At 55.3% G+C, this 15,374-nt stretch overlaps 1 protein-coding gene across 2 annotated transcripts in view; it reads right to left on the reverse strand.

Moving 5' to 3' along the window:
* TEAD4 (TEA domain transcription factor 4) overlaps nucleotides 1-15,374 on the reverse strand; it is a 67,317-nt gene that overhangs the window by 19,737 nt on the left and 32,206 nt on the right. For both annotated transcript variants that reach the window (XM_081593907.1, XM_081593908.1), the window contains exons 3-4: nucleotides 1,811-1,875; nucleotides 1,358-1,420 (exon numbers count right to left, since the gene is read on the reverse strand). In XM_081593907.1, the coding sequence (XP_081450033.1) occupies nucleotides 1,358-1,420; nucleotides 1,811-1,875 (128 nt within the window). The remainder of the gene's footprint in view (nucleotides 1-1,357; nucleotides 1,421-1,810; nucleotides 1,876-15,374) is intronic.

The raw sequence follows: 15,374 nt of genomic DNA on the forward strand, positions 1-15,374 counted from the left end.
TAGACAGTCCACTCTCCATCAGGTCCCCTGCTGGGCCCCAGGGAGTCACAGGCCGGCAAGAGAGCAGAGTGGGGAGCAAGTGGGCACCAGGGCTGAGGGTGTCTGGGTACACGTGCCAGCCTGAGAGGGAGGGACCAGCAGCTGCAGCCAGCCAGCTGTCCTGGGGGCAAAGGGGCGAGGGCTGGGCCGCAGCTGTGGGGGGCGGGGACAGCTGGGCTGATGCAGGAGGAATGGAGCCGGATGGGCAGCGGGGGCAGCCTCCTGCGGCCTCCCACCCACGCCTTCCAGGCTCCAGTGCCAGGGTCATGGGCGGCAGGTCCAGAGGGGTCCTCTGTGGGCCTCTAGCCCAGGGGCTTTGAAACTGGGTTCTCAGATGCTTTCAGGTTCCAGAGTCGTGGGGCCTGAGAGGGACGTAGAGGAGGGGTCCCTAGCCCGCTCCTCGCCAACTTAACTTTGACCACAGCAGCTCCTCTGACATCGTATCGGTGATAATTCAATTAGGAACAAAAACAGAAAGGCTTCCACTGCTTTAAAAAATGTCTGTGGGGAGTTCCCTGGTGGTCCAGTGGTTAGGACTCTGTGCCTTCACTGTCGAGGGCCCAGGTTCAATTGTTGGTCGGGGAGCTAATATCGTATAAGCTGCACAGTACAGTCAAAAAATTAAAATTAAAAAAAATTTTTAAATGTCCATAGATTTACTGGTCTAGTCTAAGGCCCAAATGCTGGCTCCTCCATGGGAGAAGTAGTCACCTAAGAGGCGCTGGAAGGCCTGAGTCCCACCGGGAGGGGGCTCCCACCAGGGCCGGTCCCCTCATGCACAGTCACCTGTCCAGGCCTGCAAGGTGGGGCTGGCTGATCCAGGGAGGGGCAGGAACCTCCAGTCCCAGAGAGCGGGGTGGGAAGAATTCCACCAGCCCCTCTTCCAGCATGGAACCCCACCCCCCAGCAGTGTCTCCCAGGCCCGGCCACCCTCAGGCAGTAAGGGGTTGAGGGGTCCTCAAAGAAAGGGATCTGCACGTCAATCTTGTTGCCCTAACTATGGGATTCAGGACATGCACTGTCCCTCTGAGCTGGGGCCGGAGGAGTGCACAGCAGGAGACTGGACTGTGCCTCCCAGGATGCTGAACCTGGCCATTCACACACACACAGCTGCCGGTCAGCAGTCAGTGTCCTCTGCTGGATGGGGGAGACAGGTTACAGGCTGAACCCCACTTTCCTCAGCACCATGAAGCCCGCTGGCTCCATGGGCAGCCCCGAAACCCACGGGAAGACATTTCCTCCTGGGAAAAAAGCCCAAAGTCCCAGAGGCCAGCCCTCTCGAGCCCTGGGCCCTCAATCCCGCCGCCGTCCCTCTTACCTTTAGCTTGGCCTGGATCTCACGGGCTTTTCGCCGAGCCAGCACCTGGATGTGGCTGGACACCTGAGGCAGGAAAAGGGACTCCTGTTCCTGACTCCTCCCCGAAGGCCACTCCCCACGGGGCTCCCCCCGGCCCTCCACCCGCCACAGCCCCCCATCCACATCACAGACTGACTGAATGAATGAATAAATGAAAGATCTGTCACCGACAGGCCCTCGGTTCTGCCCTCCCAGCTAAACAGAAGTGTGGTCCTCCTGCTGGCCAGGAGAAGCACGGGGAGGTGTCTCCTCCCAGCGACGGTGGCAGGGACCCCAGGGAAACCAACCGTCTGGGGCACACCCAGTGGAGGACCCCTCCCGAGCTGGCCCCCAGGGCCCACACCTGGCCCCGCAGAGGGCCAGGCCCACCCCGGGAGCCACCGTTGGTGCCAGGGCAACCACGCCAGGGCCCACCTGCTTCCTGGTGCGGGTCTTCCCTGTCCGGAGCTTGATGTAGCGGGCGATCAGCTCATTCCGACCTGCAGAGACACAGCAGCCTCTCAGTGGGAGGGCCCGAGGGACTCCAGCCCTCACCTCTGCCCACCTGCCCGGCACCTGGGGTGATGATTCTGCAGGCTCCCGCCCCCCCAACCTCCTTAGATCCCGGGGTCTCCTGGCAGCAGAAGGGAGCCAAGGCCTCACTGGGGGATGGTAATCTGAGGACACGGGGACAGGGCCATGGGTCTCCGGCTGGCGGGCACACAGCTTGGAACACCCCCCACACCGGAGCCTCCCCAGCTGCAGCCTGGCAGCCACCTCTGCTCTCACCTCCCCTGGGGCCTCCCTGCCTTGGCCCTGGCTCCAGACATCTCCCTGGGTCCTTACCACCTCCACGAAAGAGCAGGACTGGACAGGGTGTCTGTCCTGTCTGTGGGCAGCAGAGGGCATGGGGGACGCAAGGAGCGTCTCTGGAGGGGAACCCGTGGCCCTGACCGGGACATAGCTCCACGGCTCCTGCTAGACCATCACCAGGTCACACGAGTGCTCACTGCCGGCCCAGCCTCCTAGAGGAGATGCTGCAAGACCCCACGTCCTCCCTGGTCATAAATGAGATCAGGACAAGGGCTCCCTGCCTTCCAGGAGCTCAACACCCGTGTGGCCACATGACAGCCCAGTGCCTGCATCCAAGAGGGGCCACGCCGCGTGCTCAGAGGACGAGGCACCAGATCAGGCTGGGTGGCCAGGTGAGCCTTGAGCTGCACTGACCACTGGTAGGATTAGACCATGAAGAAGGGCACTGGGGGAGACGGAGGGTGAGAGGGTTTGAGCTGGAGTGATGACCTCCTTTCTCCACCTGTGGGCACAGTCACCAGCCAGCCCGGTCCTCTGGGCCTGGCTGAGCCAGAAGGCCTGTGGAGAGTGAGAAGCTGCTGATGCAGGGGGGCAGTGAAACAAACGAGCTGCCTGCCACCTGGGTGGTAACCAGGACGCCTGGCCAAGGCCATGCGGGCCCCTCAGCTGACCTCTCCCCACTGCCAAGGCTGAATCAAGAGCTGCCCTCAGGAGGTCTTGTCTGCCAGGAAGACTCACTGGCCTGGGAGCACAAGCCTGTCTATGTCAGGGAAGGAGGGGGAGGTCCAGACCCTGGAGACACTGCCTGTGGGCTGGTCTCTCTAAGCCCACAGTCCAACACCACACCCCTTCTCAAAGCTTCCCAGGGAAAGGTATTCCGCAGGTGGTCCAATGGATGCATGACAGTCCTACTCCACGTCTAACCAGAGGCAGTCACGCTGCAGCTGTGAACAGCAGAGAAGTGGTCATGGGCTGGGAGCCGAGGAGCCAGGCTGCAACCTGGCAGCTCCACAGAAGAGCTCTGGGGGCTCACTTCCCTCTGGACCCTCACACGGCCTCCTCGTCTAAAACCTGGGCCCTGATGGTCATGGGCTCGTCATTCAAACGTGTCCAGATTGTACAGACTTGGGAACTTGTACAGACCTGAACTCTGGCTCGACCACAACTCTCTGGGGCTCAGTCTCCCTTCCTGTTAATCAAACGAGCTTCAGGCCCAAGAGAGGAGTCCACTGCCAACAGTTCAAGGACAGAGGGCAGACAGGGTGGAGGTTCCTGGAGCCCCGAGGCTGAGCACGGTGCCGTTGGGCATGGTGTCGGCAGTGGGGGAGCCAATGGGGACCCTTTGGTCACTATCCGGTATCCGGTTCCCCTGCTGCTCCAGCCCAGCCCTCATAGGGTCAGCAGCCCATCACCTCTGTCTCTGTCTTTTCCTGCTAGATTCTCAGCATCGCAGAGGAGGGGACCACACCTCCCTTCAGGTCTGCATCCCCAGACCTGGCATCTCTGTGTTGAATGAATGAACAAGTCTGCCAGCAAAAGCTGATGACTCTGTTTTCAAACTAGGTTGGAATCCAGCCCCTTCTCCCCTCTACCACCACCACCACCACAGTTCAAGCTACCACCTTCCCTGGCTGAATTCCCTGCTCTGAGTCCATTCTCTACACAGCAGTCACTGTGATGCTATTAAAACTCAAACCCCCTCCAGGGGCTCCCACCTGCCTGCCTTGAAAGTGTCCAAACCCCTACAACAGCCCAGAGGCTCCCGCAGGATCTGGCCACCCACCCCCCAGCTCAGTCCGTCCCTCAGCCCACACCACCAGCCTTCGCGGCTCTGAGCTTTTGCTGGACATGCCAGGCCTTCCCACCCCAGAGTCTTCGTATGTCCTGTCCTCTGCTCAGAGACCCTCGAGGCCCACTCCCTCACCTTCACGTCCCGAGGGCACCTTTGGCTCAGCTGCCACTACAGGGGGGGACATGTTACCTAAACACCCCACTGAAAGCTGAGGTCAACCCTCCAAACACCCTAACTGCCTGTCTACCCCCAACTCCCAACAGGAGGAAATCTCCTGTTTATACCCAAGACTAAGAAAAGTGCTGCACAGAGCAAGCGCTCAGTAAATGCTTCTTAAATGAATGATCCGATATTGGTCACATCTTCTGCTGGAAAAGTGTGTGAGTTAAATTTTAAGTGCAAATAGGGGACTTTCCCGGTGGTCCAGTGGTTAAGATTTCTCGCTCCAATGCAGGAGGGTGTGGGTTTGAACCCTGGTAAGGTCTGTCTAGTCAAGGCTATGGTTTTTCCGGTGGTCATGTATGTATGTGCGAGTTGGACTGTGAAGAAAGCTGAGCGCCAAAGAATTGATGCTTTTGAACTGTGGTGTTGGAGAAGACTCTTGAGAGTCCTTTGGACTGAAAGGAGATCCAACCAGTCCATCCTAAAGGAGATCAGTCCTGGGTGTTCATTGGAAGGACTGATGTTGAAGCTGAAACTCCAATACTTTGGCCACCTGATGTGAAGAGTTGACTCATTGGAAAAGACCGTGATGCTGGGAAGGATTGGGGGCAGGAGGAGAAGGGGATGACAGAGGATGAGATGGCTGGATGGCATCACCGACTTGATGGACATGAGTTTGGGTAAACTCCGGGAGTTGGTGACGGACAGGGAGGCCTGGTATGCTGCAATTCATGGGGTCGCAAAGAGTCAGACACGACTGAGCGACTGAACTGAACTGAACTGAAAGGGGAGCTGAGATCCCGCATGCCTCACAGGCAAAAAACCACACCTAAAGGAGTGTGTAACAAATTCAATAAGACTTTAAAAAACAGATCCACATCCAAAAAAATCATTTTTATGGCTGTTACACGTGGTTGTAAGGTAGAAACCAACACAACACTATAAAGCAATTATCCTCCAATTAAACATAAAATAAATAAATAGAAAAAATAATTAAAGAAGAAAAAAATATGCAGATAATCCACTTTTGATGAGTCTGGCATCATTCTCAAAGTGCTCTCCTAGCCTGGTCTCATTTGAGCTTCTCAGGACAGAAGCAAATCCAGATTTTGGTGGAGCCTAAAGCACCTGACAACTGCGAGGCTCTCTTTGAGAAAAGGAATTGGAAATACAAACACAGAATTAGGTTCAGACCTTCTGGAGGTGAGGATGGACTCATTCTCTTGATAGTGGTCACAGCTGCACAGGTGGACACATGGTCAAACCTACCAAACTGTCCACTTCAAATATGTGTCATTTATTGTACGTCAATCAGGTTTCAACAAAGTTACTTTAAAATTTTAATTAGAAATAAAAAGTTTCGGAAATTCCCATGGTTAGGACTCCGTGCTTTCACTGCTAGCTGTTATTGTTCAGTCGCTCAGTGGTGTCCGACTCTGCAACCCCATGGACTGCAGCACGCCAGGCTTCCCCATTCTTCATTGTCTCCCTGAGTTTACTCAAACTCAGGTCCATCGGGTCAGTGATGCCATCCAACCATCTCATCCTCTGTTGCCCCCTTTTCCTCTCACCTTCAATCTCTCCCAGCATCAGGGACCTTTCCAATGAGTCGACTCTTCACTGCTAGGGCCCAGGTTCAACTCCTGGTCAAGGAATTAAGATCTCGCAAGCCACACGGTGCGGCCAAATAAATAAAAGGAATTTTAAACATAAATAAATAAATTAAAAGTTGAGGCACCTGGAAGAGGCCCAGGCAGGTGAGGGCCCTGAAGCGTGAGCCTCACTGACTTCACTGGAAATGCACCTGCCCCACAGACGCACAGGCAGATGGAGCATCTCACCCAGGTGGGCACCAGTGGATGCAGGGCTAACGCCCGGGTTCGAGTTCTGGCTCAGCCACTTGGAAGTGGCTCAGGGCCTGGCAGAGAAGGTGCTCCGACTGTGGGAGCTCCACTCCCAGCCCGGGAGGGCCTCCTGGCCTGGACATAGTGGCACATCCTTCACTGCTGTGTATGCTCAGTCGTGTCCAACTCTTTGCCACCCCACAGACTGCAGCCCACCAGGCTCCTCTGTCCATGGGATTTCCCAGTTAAGAATACTGGAGTGGGTTGCCATGCCCTCCTCCAGGGAATCTTCCCAACCCAGAGATCAAACTTGCGTCTCCTGCATTGGCAGGCGGATCCTCTACCACTGCATCACCTGGGAAGCCCTGTTAAACAGCAGCCAGGAGGCCCCTGCCCACCCCCGGCTGAGACTGTTTCTCCCCACATCATAGAGACCATCCAGGTCCCGAAGACAGAGCCCTACCCAGCTCCAGCACCACCTGTGTCTCTGCTACAGGGTCCAGGAGCTCCACCTCCAGACAGGCCTCCTGGCTCTGGGCACAAGGCCAGCAGTAGGGCCAGAGGAGCCAGACCCAGGGGTCCAAGGCTGGCTTGGCTGTCTTTGTGCTTTTCAAGTTGTGCTTCTCTCCTTCTGGGGAGATTGGCCCTCCTCTCCCTTGCCGGCCCCTCTCAGACAGTACCCCAGCCAGGCCCCTTACGCTGGTCAGTAGTGGAGGATCCCGGGGTGGCAGTGGAGCCGTGGGTGTCTCTGGGTGTCTGGAGCCGAGGGGAACAAGCAACTTCCTTCCTGCACCCTGAGGTTCTCCCGGGGTCAATCCAGCCATTCTACTGCCTCCAGACCAGCTGGCATCTGATCCAGACTTTATACAGACATAGGGAACTGCCGTAGTTTCTTTCATTCTTTTGAGAATAGTAACAATAATGAACGCTTATAGAGCAAACAGGCACCTGTACAAATACAGAGTGAAGATGGTAACTGCTCTATTTGTATTTACACTTTCTCCCTCCTGTGGCAGCTGTTCTATCATTTCCATCCCATCCACAGGGAGATCGAGGCACAGAGAGGTTTACTGGCTTGTTTACATCACAGGCAAGCAAGTGATTGAGATCAAATCCAGGCAGTCTGGGTCTCTCTCTATGTTTTTTTTTCTTTTTGGCCACGCCATGCGGCATGTGAGATGTTAGTTCTGTGACCAGGGATCGAACTTGCATCCACTGCATTAGGAGAAGGGAGTCCTATTCACTGGACCACATAGCCGGTCTCTTAATTTCTCCTTAACATAAGAGTGAGAGGACTGGGTGGCTTCCCTGGTGGCTCAGAGGTTAAAGCGTCTGCCTGCAGTGCAGGAGACCTGGGTTCGATCCCTGGGTTGGGAAGATCCCCTGGAGAAGGAAATGGCAACCCACTCCAGTATTCTTGCCTGGAAAATCCCATGGACAGAGGAGCCTGGTGGGCTACAGTCCACGGGGTCGCAAAGAGTCGGACACGACTGAGCGACTTCACTTTCGCTTTCACTTGAGAGGACTGACCAGGTGGCCACAGGGGTCTTATGTAGCCTAAGTGAGAAGAAACTAAGGCCCAGAGAGGGGACGTGATTTATTCAAAGTCACGTGGTTTATTACTGACCCAGGGCCACACCCAGGGCTTCACAATGGCCCCTTGTCCCCACGGATGGTCTGGGAGTTGCCCGAGACCATTCTACTCCACCTCTCTGGACCAGTTCCCCCACCACCACCCCAGGCCTCTGCGTGAAGTCCTTAGTGATGTCTCACTGTCCCTTGCCCTGACCCTGACTGGGTCCTACAGGGACAGCCAACTATTTGGACCAAGAGCCTACCCCCTGCTTTCACTCTCTCCTGGACAGTGGGCCCCAGAGATGTGGAAGCCAACATGCCCAAGGTTATGGGGATGCCAAGAGGACCCCGGAGCCTGGGTGGCAGTAGAGAGAGACAGGGAGTGTGCAGAGCCGCGAAGCTACAGAGAAGGCAGCGGAGAAAAGCAACAGCAGAAGGAACCTAGTAGGAAATCCAAATGAGCCGGTGGGAAGACAAGAGACCCGCACCCTGTCCCAGCTCAGCCACCAGCTGCAAATGCAAATCCCCTCTGGGGGCTGAGATCACGGACTGGGGCAGCAGGAGGCCAGCTTGGACCAAGTGGAGACCAGCTGGGCAGCTGGGCATTGCAGTCTGGCAGGTGGCCTTGGCCAACCCCAGAGAGGGTCTGGGTGGGGCTGGAAAGGACACCCCACCAGAAGGTGGCCCATGTGTCAGAGAATATGTGTCCAAAGCCCCCACCCAGCTCACACCCATGACCCCACCCTCCATGGTTGAGGATGGCCATAGGGATGGACCCTTGGGCTGAAAGTGGGGCGCTCCCAATGCAGGGGCCACACCAAGTGACTACCACCAAATCTGAAGCCCACACCCAGAGTCACACGCGTCCTGCCAGTCACCCCAGGCTCTTCCTCAGTCACACAAGAGCCACACATGAACCTTTATCCCATCTTCAAATTCTATCTGGGACAGGCCTCTTGTGTGTCTCATCCCCTCCCTGTACCAGCCCTGCCCCTGGGCCATAAACATGTTCAAAGTTTATGCCCATTAAGGATGGTCGAAAAGACGGTTGTTTTTGCTAATATTGATAATACAGTCCTGTTAGAACTAGTTTTCTAGTCAAAGCTATGGTTTTTCCAGTAGTCATGTATGGATGTGAGAGCTGGACCATAAAGAAGGCTAAGCGCTGAAGAATTGATGCTTTTGAACTGTGGTGTTGGAGAAGACTCTTGAGAGTCCCTTGGACAGCGAGGAGATCAAACCAGTCAATTGTAAAGGAAATCAGTCCTGAGTATGCACTGGAAGGACTGATGCTGAAGCTGAAACTCCAATACTTTGGCCATCTGATTCGAAGAGCTGGCTCATTGGAAAAGACCCTGATGCTGGGAAAGATTGAGGGTGGGAGAAGGGGATGACAGAGAATGAGATGGTTGGATGGCATCGCCAACTCGACGGACATGAATTTGAGCAAGCTCTGGGAGTTGGTGATGGACAGAGAAGCCTGGAGTGCTGCAGTCCATAGGGTGGCAAAGAGTCAGACATGACTGAGCGACTAAACTGAACTGAGAACTAGTTTTCAGAGTTGAAAAGGGCATGAGCTTCCCCTTTGAAGCAAAGGGAGATATTCAGCAGAGTCCTCAGAGGGAGGGAGCTCTTTAGAGGAGCTGACATTTCACCCTTGCAGGAGGTGGCGGCGGAGGAGGAGGAGGCCAGCCCCTCACCCACGACGCACATGGCCTGGCCTGGGGGACGCTCTGGCCAGGGGTCAACTGACGCTATAAACACCTGCAGCTGGAGGAGAAGGCTATTTGTGGAGAAGGCACTTTTCAGGCCTGACATCCGAGCTGTCACCACCATTGTTCCTGGAGGGCTCTGGGGCTTCTGGTGAAATCCAACCCCATCTTCAAGGCCACTGCCCAGGTGGGCATGCCCACTGCTGCCTCCAGGCCTGGGGCACAGGCTCTGTGGCTCCCTTGGCTCAAGTCATCTGAGCTCCTCGAGGGCAGGAAAGAGGTCCCCCACAAGCGCTGCAGCCCACGCTGTTCACTGGGCACCTCTCGGCCCGGCAGTGACACCAAAGACAGTGCCTTCTATCAACAAGGGCGTGAAAAGGTGCTCAACATCGCTAACCTTAGGGAAATGCGAATGAAACCATGAGATACCACCTCACACCTGCTAGAATGGCTATTGGGGAAAAGTGGAAAATAAGTATTGCAGAAGATGTAAAGAAAGGAAAACATTTGTACATTGCTGGTAGAATGTAAAATGGTGCAGCCACTGTGGGAGATAGTCTGGTAGTTCCTCAAAAAGTTAAACAGAATCAGCATATGATCCAGCAATTCCATCTCTAGGTGCACACCCCAAATAACTGAAAGCGGGGTCTTAAAGAGCTATCTGTACACCCACGTTCACAGCAGCACTATTCACAATATCCGGAAGGTAGAAATACCCACATATAAATTAATAGCTTGAATGGATCAAGAAGATGTGGTCCAGCCATACAATGGAATTCAATGAAATTATTCAGCAATTAAAAAAAAAAAAGAACTAAGTTCTGACCCAGGCTGCAACATGGATAAACCTTGAAGGTACTGTCCTGAAAGAAATAATTGAGACACAGAAGGGCAAGGACTGTATGATTCCACTACTGTGATGTACCCAAAATGTTGTTGCTATTATTTAGTCACTGGGTCATGTCCAACTCCTTGCAACTCCATAGACAGGCTTCCCTGTCCTTCATTATCTCTCGGAGTTTGCTCAAACTCATGTCCATTGAGTCAGTGATGCCATCCAACTATCTTATCTCTCTGTCATCCCCTTCTCCTGCCCTCAATCTTTCCCAGCATCAGGGTCTTTTCTAATGAGTCGGCTCTTTGCATCAGGCGGCGAAAGTGTTGGAGCTTCAGCTTCAGCATCAGTCCTTCCAATGAATATTCAGGGTGGGTTTCTTTTAGGATTGACTAGTTTGATGTCTTTGCTGTCCAAGGGACTCTCAAGAGTCTTCTCCAGCACCACAGTTCAAAAGCATCAATTCTTCAGCATTCAGCTTTCTTTATGGTCCACCTCTCACATCCATACCTGACTACTGGAAAAACCATAGCTTTGACTATGCAGATCTTGGTTGGCAAAGTGATAGCTCTGCTGTTTAATACACTGCCTAGGTTTGTCATAGCTATACCCAGAATAGGCAAATTCATATAGACAGAAAATAGATTAGAGGCCATCAGGGCCAGGAGGAGGGAGGAACGGGAGTTACTGTTTAATGGGTACAGTTTCTGCTGGGAAGAAGGAAAAAGTTCTGGAGATGTCCGTGGGGATGGTTGCCCAACACTGTGAATGTACTTAATGCCGCTGAGTTGTGCACCTAAAAAGGGTCAGAATGGTACATTTTAAGTTCTGTGTATTTTCCCACAATAAAATATATGATGAGTTGGCTGTTCACGAGTAATGTGAGTATATGTGTAATATATGAGCAATAAAATGAAAATATATGAGTAATAAATAAAACCAATCCCCCCAAAGGTAGTATTACTCTCCCCATTTCTCAAATGGGGAAACTGAAGCTGAGAAGAGGTAAACAACATGCCCGAGGCCACACTGGCCCCTGGACAGAGTGGATGTGGGCAGAGGTGCCCACAGTCAAGCCTCCAGAAACAGGAGGCCAGGGACCCAGGCCGGATGAGGGAGACACACAGCACAGGGTGGCGGAGGGTCCAAGGACCACAAGGAAGTGGGCAGAAGCCGACTGAGGCTTCCTGACCTGTGCCGTCCCTGCAGTGACCAGAGCCCCACCCAGGTCCAGCCTATGCTCTACCTCTTGCAAGCTAGTGATTCACCTCTGATCAGGGCTTCCTAGGTGGCACTAGTAGTAAAGAACCTGCCTGCCAATGCAGGAGACATACGAGACGCAGGTTCATCCCTGAGTGGGGAAGATGCCCTGGAGGAGGGCATGGTCACCTACTCCAGTATTCTTACCTGGAGAATCCCATGGACAGAGGAGCCTGGTGGGCTACGGTCCATAGAGTCTCAAAGAGTCCGACACAACTAAAGCAATTTAGCATGCATGCACCTCTGATGGGCCCTGATCACAGTGCTTTGCCCAGATCCCCAGGGGAACCCCCAAACCCACACGGCTAATCTCTACCTCTGGGCCAAGGATCACTCCCTTTGGCCCTCCTCCACCCAGCCAAGCTCCACTTCCTCCCAGAAAGCTCCCAAGGTAAGCCAGCCCCCGGCTGGCTCCTCTACCTAGCATGAGTGCCATCCATTTTCTTTAAAAAGATGTTCCTCCTGCATCTCCCTCAACCATGAAGCTAGAGAGAACAGAGACCATGGCCCCAGCCTGGCCTGGTCCTGGATAAGAAGCAGGTGCTGGATAAGAACCACCCAATGGCTAACAGGCCACGAGGCACCCAGGGCGGATACGTGGGAGATTCAGAGCAGCGTCCAAGGCGAGGGGCCAGGCGGGCAGAGAGGAAGGACAGGAGCAAGACAGCAGCCGGAGGGAGAGTGAGGCCACTGGGGCCAGACTCACCTCCCGCCACCTGCCCATGGGCCAGAGCCAGGCTGGGCAAGGAGGTCAGAGTGACCAGCAGCGCCAGGGTGAGGGTCACACCATGACGGGGCAAAAACAAAGGCTGCCGTGAGCCGGGGAAGGGAAACCCCGGCCCAGGGGAGGCTCGGCGTAGATGGGTCCTTGCCCCGGAGTGTCACCTGCACGTCTGTCTGACCCTGATCGGTGGCCCTGCTCTGGGTGTGCGTGGGCTCGGCTGGGGGCAGGCCTGAACCCCCGTCCTCAGAGACTCCAGGTCTCGGATACTCCTCTGGGCAGTTTGCTCTTCCTGCCTGAGAAGCCAGGTGCCCACCTGGAAGCCAGGTTGAGGCTTCTGGATGCAGGGTCTGGAGTTGTGGGGGGAGAGGAGGAGCCCGCCAGGGTGCCCAGGGCTCAGGTAGGGCAGGGGCACAGAAGGTGGCAAGAGTGGGTCCGGGAGCCGAAGAGGGTAGTGAGCAGCCTGCGGTCTGAGTCAGCTTGGCGGCAGGTCCCTCTCCCCCTCCCCCTGGCCCTGGGGCCCATCCCACGCCCAGGCCTGAGCTCAGAGTTATATATACCCCCCAGCTGGGCCACTCACTCGGGCAGAGAGCCCCGTCCACTCCACTCCCCGGCGAGGCCCCGCCTTGGCTCAGCCCCCGCGCCTGTAAGAGGAGACGGGGAGTTGGGAGAAGCCAGCGTCTGGGCCCCGGCAGGACTGGCAGGATCTGTACCCGAGGACGACAGGTGCTGTGGGGGCTGGGTCAGTCACCAGACTCTGCGGGGCGGGGGTGGGGGGCCCTCCCGGGGGGGCCCTCCCTCCGGTCCCCCTGCCCAGAGCCTGACCCTCCCCCTGCCCAGAGCCTGACCCACCTGAGCCGGGGCCAAGCGGGAGCTGAACTGGCTTCCAAGAGCTCACCAGGGCCGCTCAGGGTGACAGGGAGCGCTGAGCAACGGCCCCCCCAGCCCCCACTTACTATCTGAGCCACTCTGAGACTCAGCCTCTCTGAGCTTTTCTCTCTGCATCTACAGAGGCTGTAACCCCTCCCTACTAACCCCTCCCCACCAAAGACAGTCATTATGAAGTTCTGGCCTCCTTGGCCCCTCTCCTCTCTTCCTCCTCCTGGGTGGTCCCCCCACCCTCAGCCCCTCTCTATCTCTGACCACACGGGAAGGAGCAACGCCACAAAGGACACCAGCAAGACCAGCACTGTGGGCCAGACGCTGTCTTCATCTCGCTTTCCCAGCTCAGCAGCTCCCCTCCTGCCAAAGAGAATTCCACCCCCGGGGCCTGCGGAAAGTGCACTTGCCTTTCCCAAACCCTGCCTCAGTCGCATCCCCAGGGGACTAAGCTCAAGTCTCCCAACCCCAATATCTCTCTATGTGAATACAGATAGAAATAGCCACCCATAACGACTGTCCATCTGGTCAAGGCTATGGTTTTTCCAGTAGTCATATATGGATGTGAGAGTTGGACTATCAAGAAAGCTGAGCGCTGAAGAATTGATGCTTTGGAACTGTGGTGTTGGAGAAGACTCTTGAGAGTCCGTTGGAGTGATCCAACCAGTCCATCCTAAAGGAGATCAGCCCTGGGTTTCATTGGAAGGACTGATGTTGAAGCTGAAACTCCAATACTTTGGCCACCTGATGCGAAGAGCTGACTCATTTGAAAAGACCCTGATGCTGGGAAAGATTGAAGGCATGAGGAGAAGGGGACAACAAAGGACGAGATGGTTAGACGGCATCACCGACTCAATGGACATGGGTTTGGGTGGACTCCAGGAGTTGGTGATGGACAGGGAGGCCTGGCGTGTTGCAGTTCATGGGGTCGCAAAGAGTCGGACACGACTGAGGGACTGAACTGAACTGAACGACTGAGAAAACTGAAGCGTTCGCCTAAACGTCCATCAACTGAGTGAACAGCTAAGCACCATGAGGTCCATCCATATGACGGAACGTGACTCCGTCTTCAAAAGGAAGGAGGTTCTGACACCCACTACATATGACACGGAGGAACCTCGAGGACATGACGGTCGCTGAAACAAGCCGGACACAGGGAGACAAACACTGTGTGATCCCACTTACGTGAGGTCCCTAGAGGAGTCACAGCCATTGAGACAGAAAGTGGATGGTGGGTACCAGGGGCCGGGGCCGGGGGCGGCGGGGGGAGGTGCGGGTGGGCAGGTGAGTGTTTAAGGAGAACAGAGTTTCAATTTGGGAGGATGAGAAAATTCTAGAGACGGATGGTGGGGATGGTCATACAAGCGTGTGAATGTACTTAATGCCACTGAACTGCACACTGAAAAATGGTTAAAACGGTCAATTTGATGTTCTGTACACTTTACCACCACACACAAAGGAACAGTTGGTCCACAGGGGCCCTCAAACACTGTCTGCTGGCTCTCCACGGTTTGCAACCCCTTGGGGTCTTCCCGACATGGCAGTGACCTCAGCTTCCTCCCCACGCTTAGCGCCTCTGCCCACCTGTGTTTGCCAGGCCCTTTGTCCCTTGAAAGCAAGAAGATGAATCCTGCCAGGTGGCCAGTAAGCCATCGCAGTCCCACCAGGGACCTTCCAGCTCTCCAGCCACCCACCTGTCCTGCACGCCCTGCCCTCTTCTCACCCTCACCCCTTAGCCCATGACCAGCAGGCACCCCACTCTCCACCTGAGCAGTGGGAAGGACCCCGGATACCAGAGACCCTTCCTCACCAGCTCCACGGGCAGAACCTCCATGAAGCCGCCCCACCCGGACCCACAGATGCTCCACGCACAGTGCTGCCTCCTCCATGAAGCCTCTGCAGGGACCAGAAGTAAGAAGCAGCCACTAGAGCAGGAGTCAGACAGGGTGTCTTGGGGGCTGACACAGAGCCTGAGTAGAGAGCCATGGTGGAGGGGCCGGTAAGGAGGGATGAGCAGCTTTAACTGCTGATTGAGGGGCAGACCCAGGGTCCAGAAAGGACCTTGCTTCCCCAGCAAGCAGGGGAGAAGGAGTCCTTTGTCCTCACAGGGGAGGTGGAAGTGAGGATAAAGGAGGCAGGGCTGTGTGGCTCTGTGACACCCCGGGCCAGTGAGTAAGAGGCTTTGGGCTTGATCAGATGAATTGAGTTGAACAGTCTCCCCTCAACATTCATGTCCACCCGGAACCTCAGCACGTGACCTCATCAAGAAGCAGGGTCTTGACAGACATAATTAGTTAAGATGAGGGCATAATGAATATAGGGCTTCCCTGGGGGCTCAGTGGTAAAGAATCCACCTGCCAATGCAGGAGACACAGAAGATGCAGGTTTGACCCCTGGGTCAGGAAG

This window comes from Giraffa tippelskirchi, chromosome 4, assembly GCF_054371585.1.
Source record: "Giraffa tippelskirchi isolate mGirTip1 chromosome 4, T2T-mGirTip1v1.2.pri, whole genome shotgun sequence".
NCBI classification, from domain to species: domain Eukaryota; kingdom Metazoa; phylum Chordata; class Mammalia; order Artiodactyla; family Giraffidae; genus Giraffa; species Giraffa tippelskirchi.